At 38.9% G+C, this 13,514-nt stretch overlaps 1 protein-coding gene across 4 annotated transcripts in view; it reads left to right on the forward strand.

Moving 5' to 3' along the window:
• Positions 1-13,514, forward strand: part of AIG1 (androgen induced 1) — a 184,931-nt gene that overhangs the window by 57,983 nt on the left and 113,434 nt on the right. For all 4 annotated transcript variants that reach the window (XM_067542346.1, XM_067542347.1, XM_067542349.1 and 1 more), the window contains exon 2: positions 1,201-1,356. In XM_067542346.1, the coding sequence (XP_067398447.1) occupies positions 1,201-1,356 (156 nt within the window). The remainder of the gene's footprint in view (positions 1-1,200; positions 1,357-13,514) is intronic.

Here is a 13,514-nt window from a genome sequence, read left to right on the forward strand (position 1 = left end):
GTAGGCCATCTGATTGCAGGGGGGTATTTTTGATTAAATTCTGGTTTAAAAGAAACAAAGAGGGGGAAATGCATTAGCATCGTGGAGCTTTGGGGGACCCAAAATTTTATTTTTAGAATCAAAATGTTTAGGATTTTTGAGTTTTAAATAGAAGTTGATAGTTTCTCCAAAGAACTTTTTTAAAACATTTCTAACTCTAACAACGTGTTATGTATCATGACTGGCATTATCAGTGTATGTTTTGGAAAGTTACTTCATCTCTGTTCTGCACTAGTTTTTAAGAAAAATGTGTGCATGTACAGTATGTGGGGAGGGAGCTGTGGCAGGAGGAGGAGCACAAGCTGTTCCTTTATTGTGGTGATGACACAGGATTGTCAATGGCTGTTTGAAGGCCTGTTGTTTGCTAACTTCCAGCCAATAGTGAAAAAATTGAGCTTCTGGCCTTCTGCAATATCATCACCAAACGGCTCAGGTATGATAGCCAGTTGAGGAAAAAATGGAGGGAAGGATTCTGGGGGTAGAAATAATTTTTTCATGTTGAATCCCAACAACCGAGCCCTAACTTGTAACTCATTCCCTCCAGCCATTTTATCATTTATGTTATACTTTTCTGAATTTTCTCTATCTGGTATCGAAATGCTCAGAAACACATGCCTTATTGTAAGTTGTCTCACTTGTTTTTTTGTTTTTTCCCTTCCATATTGCAAGTTCAAATCCACAATCATCCTTATGGTATTTTTTTTATCATTACTATTTTCTATGATCCTGATTCTACCAAGACTTGTGCATATATTTAATTATACTTTGCAGGATCTGAACCTAAGTATTTTCTTCCTATTGAATATTACAGTGCTTAGCTCTTTCATAACACTGTATAAACATGAACTAATAATCCTCAGATTGGAATCTTCCTGATGAGTAAATATTACCATCCATATTTTATAGACTGGTAAAATTGAGAAGTTAAGTGACTTTCCCAAAGTGACACGATGATGGAGCTAAGATTTCACTTGAGGAGTTGCTTGATGACAGTCCAGTACTATGCTCCTTTTTTATGGTCCCAGTTCTGTGAAACACTTAAAAACATGTGCTTAGCTTTAAGAACACACCTAAGTGCTTGGCTAAATCAGAGTCTTTATCTGTATCTATATTGCACCTGTGTATCTATAGTCTTCAAAATTGGATTTTATTTCCATGCAGGTTATCCAGGCTATCTTTTTTGGGATTTGCGTATTGACTGATCTCTCCAGTCTTCTCACCAAAGGAAGTGACAGCCAAGAGCAAGAAAGACAGTTAAAAAAGCTCATTTCCCTCCGTGACTGGATGATGGCTGTTTTAGCCTTCCCTGTTGGAGTTGTAAGTATGGTGCTAAGCCATTAATTTCACTTTCAAGCAAGTGTAACTTGTTCATTTTTTCTTGGCTGTAAAGAGATGGATGATTATGAAAAAAGGGGAAAATGGGAGCACAGTTTTGCGCAATTTAGTTATCCTGAAGATAACTGCTAGTTACTGAATATTTTTTCATTTCATTTTAAAAAAATAATCCACTCCTGTGGCATCTGAATGCATGACATAAATGAAATGTACCTACATATTAGGGTCTTGATCATGTAAGTCATTGCAAATATGACATGGGCCAGCATGTAGACTATTTGGGAGTCAAGCTGGATTCTTTCTGTATTGCACATCACCACCAGTAATAGAAGTTCTGCCCTCCATGGGTTTGCACAGTTGTAACTGACTGGGGTTTGCCAAGCAATTCTGTTGATGAATCAAAAGAAAGAATAGAATCTAGCACTCTTCTTTCCCTGTTAGTCCTGCTGGTTCTTCAGAGCTAAGAGGAGTAAAAACATGTTTTTGTCATTAAGGTGCATACATTTCTCTCTTGAGTACACAGAGGAAGCAGAGTAAGAAGGCATTTATGAGTACTTTTCAGAGTAAAACTGCCCTTCTGCAGCACTGAAATTAATGGGACTGTTGTCATTGATTCCAGTGGAGCAGGACTGGGCATTGACAAAACTCAGATTGCCAGGGCTTTCCACCCAAACTTGGCCCAGGTTTGTTCAAATTTGGCCCAGGTTTGTTCAAAACTTGAATCAGATTAGCAAAAGGATTATGAACCTTTCAATAAACATGGGCCCAAGTTTTCAAGTGGTAATGAAACTGGAAACATGCCTCATTTCTGGTTTCATTATGAAAGTTTCCCCATTCTAATTGCAACCCTGTGAACCACTGGTCTTGTCCTGGTGGGTCTTCTAGCTAACTGTATGAGATCTCATAGTTGACATTATTTCATAACAACTAAGCATCTATTGTAACTTTGCAGTTTTTAACATACTAATTTACAATATCACATTTTATATGATTGGGCAGGCTTTGTTAAAACGCTTTATGTTTTACAATCCAGTCCATGAAGAAATACAAAATACTTGTGCAAGGTTATAAAACATAAAATGCATTTACATCACTGTACAGGTGTTCCCTTCCCCAAACACCCAGTTGGTAGTCTTAACTTACTCAGCTTACTAGCCACTGCTCAGGTAACTGCTGCCATTCATGTTGTAACACATAAGAAACACACAACATATACGGTAATTAATTTTTTTTAAAGGAAAATAAACAGGCTTGCAAATTGTTATTTTTACATGTATATTTTGAGGAAGATTGGGAGTTATGTAGTAGTTGTGATTCTGACTGATAACAGATGCTTTTCCCCTGTGTTACTAGAAAAGAGAAAGTCCATTGAGAACAAAATGACATTATTTTAAAGTTTTTAAGTGATTTTTAAAAAAATCTACAATATAAGCTTTTACACACATCAAGAGACACATTCGCCTGCCTTTTCTGGCCCTCTCGCCAGCTATTCAATATCCACAATGCCACTTATGATACCCTGTTTCTCTTTCCTCTGTTTTAACTCTCTGCTGACTTTTGTGTACTCCTTCAGTACATCCTCCCCTCTTTCCAGCCCTGAAACTTTTCAAGACCGTTTGAGGCCTCCTGTGAGGACATTAGCTACAACTTCTGTTGGAATAGCAGCAGTTTCTAAGCATTCTGAGCTATGTCTGTTTCTGTCACTAGTTACTTGTTTTGCTGTCTGTGAACGGGGAACTAGCAAGCATTGTGAGCCATAGTACCATTTCCTAAATTAGCTCTCTAAATTAACCAGTTCCCAGGGGACATGCTTTATATTTGGGAACTAGCTAGTTTCCCTAAGGGTTAAAACACAAACGTTTCTTGTATTGTCAAAGTAAAACCAGAAAATAACGAGCTAAGTATATTGTAAAAGTAGTCTACTTTTCTAAAGGTGACCTCCAGATAGGGAAGAAAATGGCTTTTCTGCATTTTTTTGCTCTGAATTTTGTACAAAGAAAGCCTAAAAGATTTTGTTATTCCTATGCCTCCTGGCTGCTGGAAGGCAAACAGTAGAGCTTCGGAATATAACACTGGCCACTGCAGTCAGCCTCAGGCTTGCTTTTCTGAACATCTGGTCCCTCACCAATCCTCTGTCCCTCCTGAAACCCGATCCTCTTTCTCCTGTTCATCATACAGTACTACAGTTACTACTCACGGGGGTGTTAACCAGTAGGGAGAGGGATGGCAAATGTAGGGTGGCAGGATCTGGCCCATTCACTTAAATGGATCTACTTGTAGAATAAGGTACTATTCAGTGTGATTAAGGATGTGCCCATAGGTAGCAAAGGTCTAATGCCAATATTGTTCTTCAAGGAATTATTTATGTTTAAGAAAACATGCAGTGAGGTCTTTATATGTCAGAGGCTGTAGAGAAATTATTATACACCAGGGTGTCTGCAGAGAAAAATTAAAATTCCCTAACTTCCCCTATTCTCCCAACAGTTTCCTCCCTACATAAAGCAGTGTTTGAAAGTGGATTTCCTTGACGAATGCCCAAACAACTTTCTACAGGGCTTCTCAGTGGTTTATATTAGTGTAAAAAATACCTTTGACTAAAAAGGTTTAATAAAGAACATCGGATACAGGTAAAGAGTAAAAAAAACCTACTTTTTATTTTTTTTTAACAGGTTTGCAAAGCTGGGCACAACTCCAGAACAAAAATATATTCTGAAAGGAGCGCGCCCCTCCTTTATTATTCAGCAGTATATATTTCCTATCCCGGCCGAAAGAATCCCTCCCTTTGTTCCCCATTGGCTGGGTACTAAAAGGTTTACACTTTTCGCGACCGCCTACTACATACATTGTCTTTTTCATACAAACGTCATTCCGTGTTCATGCTAATGAACCAATTTTCTATGCAGGGTGTGCGATAATATTCTAACACCTCATTACGCATGCGTCTTTTAAGGTGCCTTTTTGACCTTTTTCTAACGGGATTGTTTGTTGGCACATAGCCTTAGCAAAAGCGGGTAGACCTTGGTTTCTTTGTCTTGTGATTTGCCCTTTATCTGTATCCAGGCGCTTGATGTCTGTTCGGCCTTCAACTTCTTCTTTATCTATTAGCCCCCCCCTTCTTTTCTTTTTAAAGCATTTCTTAGGCTTGAAGCTGATTAAGTAACTTTCTAAGTTAATATATGCATATAGCAAAAATATTACTTTTCTATACCTACAACTATTTTATTTCTTTTAGACTCTTAACTCTTTCATTAGAGATGTGGGAATCCCAAAATAGAAAATTAAATAGATATGAATAAAATGCTAATTGGATTTCTGCTTGAAACAGGAGTGGTCATGCTTAAAAACTTATCAGTTGCCTTACACATATAAATTAATGTTACATAAATATTCTGTATTATTCTGTGCTCTTTATAGGGAATAATGCATACACTGGGATAAAGTTTTTCCAGACAAAATTGGAAAGTTTTTAAGTGCAGTAAATGCAGTTTCTGAGAATTATCCTAAATAATTGGCTCTCAGTTTTCTGCTTTCTAAAGTTTTCAAGGTGGATTGTTCTGAAAAATAGATGAGAAAACAGCTTTCCACTCTCAGGTCAAACAGTGATGTGGGGGAGAGGGAGGCTGGGAAACCCTAATAAAATACAGCTTTTATTTATAGTACCTCATAAATAAGTATCACAGTTAAGCCATCTGGGTAGCCTTGTCACCATCCTCCTCCCTCCCCACAAAAAACAAAACAAAAACCACCAAAACAAAACACAAAACAACGGAAGCAATAGCCAGAGGATATGCAAAATCTCCTTGGGTGGTTTTGCAGCAAATCAAACCTTGCCTCTCTTGTGTGATGTTACTATGTCTCTCTAGCTGCTCAAATGAAACAAGAGCTCTTTTAGGAGCTTCAAAAAAATAAAATAAACAGGAGCTTGTTAGAAGGTACCAATAACCACCACTGACTACCTGGTTGTCCTTTTTAATAAGACTTTTAATGATGGATTTTGTGTTTTTATTTAATGAAACCAGACGATAATGGCAATTTTGCTATTCTTACTCATATTGAGTAATAGTTTATTCCATGATTAGTCCCATTGGAGAATATTTTGATACCTTTACTCCAGATAAGTAGCACCTTATGGTACTATTCAGTGTGAATAAGAGTATCAGAATCTGGGCCATTAAATTAATGGTACTGTTTGCATACTAAAGTATTGCTCAATAGACATGAGTCCTATTTATTCTAAGTTCACTTTCCACCAACCTAGCACTGTACAGTGGCCTTGAATTGGCAGTAAATTACACTGCTAGAACACTGTGAAGTGGCCTTAGTGGGACTATGAATGCATCTCAAAGTGAATAAAGGGCATAAGTGTGGCAGAATCTGTACCAATGTTTTTAGCTTTTCTCTCTTGTCTTCTGTTTGTTTGTCACTGATCACAAAGTCTGACAAGTTTTCATGGCTAATTCAGTGTTTTATGTAAACTGTATATGGCAATATCATCATTTTTCTTGTAATTCATGTAATAGAATAAGAAGGTGAATAAAATAGGCATGTCTATATGATTAAAATTGTGCTTTTGGATTTTCAAGAGCTCAGCTTCTTCCTATATGTATATAAATACCCTTTTCCTCTGTCCTTCTCATTTCAATAATCTTAAACAAACTTTCAAATGTTTATAATGTATCTTAGGGTATGCTGTAGTTTGATTTGTAAAACATTTCTTTTTGCCATATACATAGTTGACCTATTATATATTTGCCAGAGGAAAACTTGAAAGATCACTCCTGCCAAACCTAACTAGTGGTCATTCTGTCTTAGAGGCTATGAATGGAATAGCTTTGCAGGTCTTCCGGATGTTTTAAATCCTCTTCCCCCGTCTTCTAACTCTAAGAAAATTACTGCAGATATTTGCTAGACTGTCCCCATCTAATGTCTTCTCCCCCACAGAACCTATGTCCTTGTCTGATATTTTGCCATCAGGAGTGGCCAACGTGCAGATGCTCCAGACAAAAGCTTAAAACTCTAATTGTGCAGTTTTATCCTGCAGAGGAAATTCCTTCCTGTAACAAGATGACTTGCCCCTTATTGGCTGGAGGGCCTGGGGCTAGCCAACCCTTGTTACTAAAGAGATGCACCTGGGTTAGATCAGGAAATTCCCTCTAAAAGACAGTGGCAGTGGGAGGAAGGGGGAAGCTCAAGAAGCTATGACAGAGTCTGCAGAGAATGTGGAAAGGCTCCTGCAGAGAAAGCCCTAAGACAAGGGGAATTGCAGCAGGCAGTGACACCTGGCAAAGATCCAGTCCAAGCAGTGTTGAGACTGCAAAGGCCTCAGGCAGGAAGGCTAGGGAGGAGGAAGAGAAACCTTGTGTTATGCGGACATATGAATGGACTTTGTTTGAGCTTTTGAGTTTTATTGCAATTTATTGTATATTAGTAAACCCAGGCTCCAAAGAGGGGTATTTTGGACCAAGAAAATGCTTGAAGTGAAGTTTTATTTTAACTGTCCAAGAGGGGAAACTGAAGTAGGCTGTCTGAAGTAGTGTAACCCTGGGCCATGAGGGGAAGCATGGGAAATGGCCGGACCACTACACTTCCCAATTCCTCAACTCCTGCCCTTCATTAGTTTTTTGATTGGCCTTTATCAAATACAACTGGGTGTATTGTCAATTGGTGTAAATAGGCGTGGCTCCACTGAACTCAATGCTATGCTAGCTTACATCAGGTGGGGATTGTCACAGGTATACAGTGCCTTTCATCCTGAAGGATCCCAAAGAGCCTCACAAACAATACATGTATAGCACCGCCTTACTACAGCCATCTCAGAGAGACAGTCAGAAAGCTTACATCAAACTGCATAACGTCTGAAGAAGAAATTTTGCCCTAGGTCTCAGGAGAAAATCTTTACTCTTGCAAAGAGCTCCAGCGGGTCTTTTTGTCCATGCGGAACAGATAAGGCATCCAGTTTCCCTTACAAACCATCCAGGAAATGAGTGAAACTTAATTGTACAGGTTATCCAGAAACAAAAATACACAGCAAAAAACCCCAACAAATTCTGGTTGTGTTCATTATTCATTTATATAGCAGTTTTTTGGTTGGGTGCATATAAACAGCAAATTACACAGTTGTTCTTTTTGTTGGCTTCCCTCTATTCGTTTGTTTTTGCTTCAATTTCTGTTGTTTTTACTAATGCCCATTGTTGTTTCTCCTTTTGAGTCACCAACAATTTCCTGACTCATGCTTTAAAATTTACCCCTCCCTAGTATCTCATGCTCTTTTTGTGTTGCTTTCTGAAGCTTTAAAGGTGAGGAGGAAATTGAGTAATGTTTTTTCTGAAGTGAGAGAAGAAAATTGTTTCTTGGGCCTTAATAACACTTTTGCTGCTGCTGTGTATTGTTCAGTGATATTAGAGTTGCATTTTACAAGTCAGTTATTCCTTCTTCTCAAACAGAAACCAAGGCCTATTCGAAAAACTGAAGTGTGTGCCCATTTACCTAGAGTGTCCATAGAATACCATGAGTAGCAGACAAGGGTAATTCTTGTGGCTTTTATGTGCCATTTAATTTTTACTGACTATCCAAGTTGTATTGTCCACAGAAGGGGAGAGAAGGAGTTAACACAGTGCACAAATCTGCCATTCTTATTCATGTGGAGTACCACCTTTATCCACAAGTAGTCTTTTAGGGGCAGAATCAAGCTGGCACGAAGCTTAATAGGCACAGGCCTAGATGCAGCCAAGTGACTGTGACGGACAATGGCAATTTCCTGCTGAGCGTAGCCCAAATTAAATTACACTAATATCGATATAAACACTCTTAAATATTAAAGGGAATTTTAAACCTATTTAGAACTATTAAACAATTGCTTATTAATCAAAGAAAGATTAAAGGGAGGCTAGGAAGCTAAGTAAAGTACCCTTAAAAGGAAATGTTTCTTTTGTCCTTCTTAGTTCATAAAAAAAAAAAAAAAAGGTGGGGTCAACCACTTAGAGACATTGACCAGCCAAAGTGAGCAGACTTCCAGAGACTTAGGTCAGTGTGGTAGCTCTGAGTCTGAATGTCCTTCTCTTTGTTGGTTTAAATTAGAACTGTTATGTTTTATTTTTTGTGTGTTTCCTTATGTCTGCCTGTGATGGTGCTTTGCTAAGCAGCATTTGCCGTCTGTAGCTCCAGATGGTTGCAACCAGCTATGTTGATCTAATTCTATCCATTGGCTGACTTTGTTTAAGAGACAGATGGTTCCTCCTCTCTTTTCTTACCTTTACCTCATTGGTAAAGTCTATCATTTTACTTTGCCCCAGGCAAAAATCCCAGACCCAAGTGTTTGCCAGCTTAGTTGGATTCATTCTAATATGTTTCAACTTAACCCTTGGTGCCATTGCTTGATGTAGGATTTTCTCCATACAGAGTGCTGTCAAGCCTGGTTTTCAAGATACATATGTTTTGATACCCCAATTGGTCTTAACATATTCTCAGTGACTCACTGCAATACAACATGATTTCAAGGAAGCCAAAGGAGATGGGAAACTTTGCTTTATTTCTCTATTGTTCAAATATTCATATTTTGCAGTTAAGTGTCAACAGGTGTGTAAAGAGCTATATGGCATCAGAGCCAATACTGGCACAGAGGAGAGACTTCTTGAAGAGCACTTTACACTTGCAGTATTTTGTAGGCTGTCCATCATAACCTATTTTTTTTTCCTGGCGCCTATGCACAAGTTGAAGGGTCCAAACTTATTTTGAGCAGGCACCAAAAGCCATCATAACAGATGGGCAAGTGTGTTGGAAATGAAGGAACTATGTACTGTATGTGCACTGAAGGAACAATTCACCAGTCTAGAGCATCCAAATGTCTGTCTGCCTTATCCATACATATCTGTGGTTAAGATGAGGTACAACTGGTAATCTGTAACCTAATTTTAACTTCCCAAAGCCAGAAACATATGAAGTGAATTATGCTCCTCCCATCCACATCCACTGATAATTTGCTGACCTTAAAACACTCAGCCCCACACACCCCATATTCCTTGCTCCCACTCCTTATTCCCCCAAACTATCCCTCACCCAGCACAATTGGGCATATTCCCATTGATTTGAATAGGAGTTGCACCTGCTTGTTGTGGGGCTGAATTTGGTCTAATCTGTTCTGCACAGAGATCCTATAATCTCTCCTGAAATTTGCCACTAATAGATTCCTGGACCCATTCTCAGTTTTTCTGTATCAAGTGATAGGCCTTTTATACCCATGGAACTGTAAACATAGTTTGAACTGAACTCAGATTCAAAAGAATATAGTGTATGTATTTAATCTGAAGACTTTAATTCTGTTTGTTTCCCATATTCAGGGTTTGATTAAGGTAACACAGTACTAGTATTTCTCTATTATTTTTACTTTATTTTAGATAGATTAAGTTTTCAAGAAGGTAGAATACAAATTTAGAAAACAAGCAGACCTTAAGAAGTTCATAATATACACTTAGCTTGGATGGAAGCATAACCTAGTTTTGTTGTGTGAGCCAACAGTGAAAGCTCCATGACTGACAATAGTGTGTTCAGAAGAATCTGAATCAGGGGCAGTACTGTTAAAGAGTTGTGTGGGATAAGGGAGCTAAATTAATGGTGAGCAAACCTCAAAAAATTTAGAGAACATAAGTATGGCCATACTGGGTCAGACCAATGGTCCATCTAGCCCAGTATTCTGTCTTCCAACGGTAGCCAATGACAGATGCTTCAGCGGGAATGAACAGAACAGATCATCATAAAGTGATCATCCTCCATTGCTTATTTCCAGCTTCTGGCAAACAGAGGGTAGCAACACAGCATGATTTTAATAGTCATTAATGGATCTATCCTCCATGAACTTATCTAGTTCTTTTTTTAACCCTTTTATAGTCTTGGCCTTCACAACATCATCTGGCTAAAAGTTCCACTGGTTGACTGTGCACTGTATGAAGAAATGCTTCCTTTTGTACGTTTGAAACCTGCTGCCTTTTAATGTCATTGGGTGACCCCTAGTTCTTGCATTATGAGAAGGAGTAAATTACACTTCCTTATTTACTTTCTCCACACCAGTCATGATTATATATACCTCTATTATATCCCCCCCTTAGTTGTCTCTTTTCCAAGATGAAAAGTCCCAGTCTTATTAATCTCTCCTCATATGGAAGCTGTTCCATACCCCTAATCATTGTTGTTGCCCTTCTCTGTTCCTTTTCCAATTCCAATATATCTTTTTGAGATGGGGTGACCAGATCTGCATGCAGTTTTGAAAATGTGGGCATACCATGGATTTATATAGAGGCAATGAGATATTTTCTGTCTTATTATCTATCTCTTTCCTAGTGATTTCCAACATTCTGTTAGCTTTTTTGACTGCTGCTGCACATTGAGTGGATGTTTTCAGAGAACTATACACAATAACACCAAACTCTCTTTCTTTAGTGGCAACAGTTCATTTAGATCCCATCATTTTATATGTATAGTTGGGATTATGTTTTCCAATGTGTATTACTTTGCATTTAACAACACTGAATTTCATCTGCCATTTTGTTGCCCAGTCACTCAGTTTTGTGAGATACCTTTGAAACTCTTCGTAGTCTGCTTTGCATTTAACTATCTTGAGCAGTTTTATATCATCTGCAAATTTTGCCACCCCACTGTTTACCCCTTTTTCCAGATCACTTATGTATAACTTGAACAGCACTGGTTCCAGTATAGACCCCTGGGGGACACCACTATTTACATGTCTCCATTCTGAAAACTGACCACTTATTCCTACCCTTTGTTTCCTATCTTTTAACCAGTTACTGATCAAGGAGAAGACTATCCCTCTTATCCCATGACAGCTTACTTTGCTTAAGAACCTTTAGTGAGGGACCTTGTCAAAAGCTTTCTGAAAATCTAAGTACACTATATCCACTGGCTCATCCTTGTCCACATGCTTGTTGACCCCCTCAAACAATTCTAGTTGATCGGTGGGGCATGATTTTTTTTTTACAGCAACCATGTTGACTCTTCCCCAACAAATCATATTCATGTATGTGTCTGATAATTCTGTTCTTTACTATACCATGTCAAACCAAACTGATAGCTTTCTTTGACAGGGTAACAATCCTTGTGGATAGGGGAGAGGCGGTAGATGTGGTATATCTTGACTTTAATAAGGCTTTTGATACTGTTCCACATGACCTTCTCTTAAACAAACTAGGAAAATACAACCTAGATGGAGCTACTATAAGGTGGGTGCAAAACTGGTTGGAAAACCATTCCTGAGAGCAGTTGTCAATGGTTCACAGTCATGCTGGAAGGGCATAACGAGTGGGTTTCTGAATGAATCAGTTCTGAGTTCGGTTCTGTTCAATATTTTCATCAGTGATTTAGATAATGGCATAGAGAGTACACTTATTAATTTTCCAAACAATACCAAACTGGGAGAGGTTGCAAGAGTTTTGGAAGATAAGATTATAATTCAAAATAATCTGGAGAAACTAGAGAATTGGGCTGAGGTAAATAGGATGAAATTCAATAAGGACAAATGCAAAGTACTCCACTTAGGAAGGAACAATCAGTTGCACATGTACAAAATGGGAAATGACTGCTTAGGAAGAAGTAATGTGGAAAGGGATCCGAGGGTCATAGTGAACTACAAGCTAAATATGAGTCAACAGTGTAATGCTGTTGCAAACAAAGCTAACATGATTCTGGGATGTATTAGCAGGAGTGTTGTAAGTAAGACACGAGTAATATTTCTTCCGTTCTACTCCGCTTTGATTAGGCCTCAGCTGGAGTATTGTATCCAGTTCTGGGTGCCACATTTCAGGAAAGATGTGGACAAATTGGAGAAAGTCCAGAGAAGAGCAACAAAAATGATTAAAGATTTAGAAAACATGACCTATGAGGCAAGACTGAAAAAACTGGGTTTGTTTAGCCTGGAGAAGAGAAGACTGAGGGTGAACATAACAGTTTTCAAGTACATAAAAGATTGTTACAAGGAGGAGGGAGAAAAATTGTTCTCTCTGACCACTGAGGACAGGACAAGAAGTAAGGGGCTTTAGCTGCAGCAAGGAAGGTTTAGGTTGGACATTAGGAAAAGCTTCCTAACTGTCAGAGTGGTTAATCACTGGAATAAATTGCCTAAAGAAGTTGTGGAATCTCCATCACTGGAGATTTTTAAGATCAGGTTAGACAAACACCTGTCAGGGATGGTCTAGATATAATTTAGTCCTGCCATGAGTGCAGGGGACTGGACTAGATGACCTCTTGAGGTCTCTTCCAGCCCTATGATTCTATAGTGGCAACCAGTTTGCCTGGTACTGAAGTTAGGCTTACCAGCCTGTAATTGCCAGGATCACCCCTGGAGCCTTTTTAAAAAATCAGTGTCACATTAGCTGTCCTCCAGTTATCTGGTACAGGAGCTGATTTAAATGATAGGTCACATACTACAGTTAGTAGTTCAGTAATTTCACATTTGGGTTCCCTCAGAACTCTTGGCTGGACACCATCTGGTCCTGGTGACTTATTACTGTTTAATTTATCAGTTTGTTCCAAAATCTCCTTGAGTCATCTGCAACCTTTGAACTTGGCAGGCAAGTCACCCTGTGGTTCTCCTGGTCATCGCAAACCCAACTATCTCTGTTTCTAAAGATTGAATCCCCCATTACTATTACCTGTCTCTTCCTAATAACTCAAGTTCCCTCCCCCGAAGAGGTATCCTCAGTGGGAGAGGATAACATCTTCAGTGTGAGAGGATACCATGACATTATCTGGAAGGAGGGGCTCAACTCTGGGATCATTTCCCCTCCGCTTTAGTTTGATGTTCTTCAAGTGCTTGCTCACGTCCATTCCACTACAGGTGTGTGCACGCCTCCATGCACAGTTACCCGGAACTTTTTTCCCCTTAGCAGATCCCGTAGGGCTGGCTCCAGCACCCCCTGGAGTCTTGTGCACATGCCGTGGTATATGAGGTGCTACCAACCCTATGCCCCCTCAGTTCCTTCTTTCCACCCATGACGGTTGCTGGAACTAGTCTTGCTCGTAGCAAGTACTATTCCCCTTGTTTGAACTTGTTTGATATTCTAAGTTAGTTTTAGTTAGTTAAGTAATTGTTAAGTGTTGTTAAGTGTAGTTAGAGATAAGGCAAGTCCCTGCGG

This window comes from Emydura macquarii, unplaced genomic scaffold (assembly GCF_026122565.2).
Source record: "Emydura macquarii macquarii isolate MOO-44397 ecotype Brisbane River unplaced genomic scaffold, CSIRO-AGI_Emac_v2 contig_705, whole genome shotgun sequence".
Lineage (NCBI taxonomy): Eukaryota > Metazoa > Chordata > Testudines > Chelidae > Emydura > Emydura macquarii.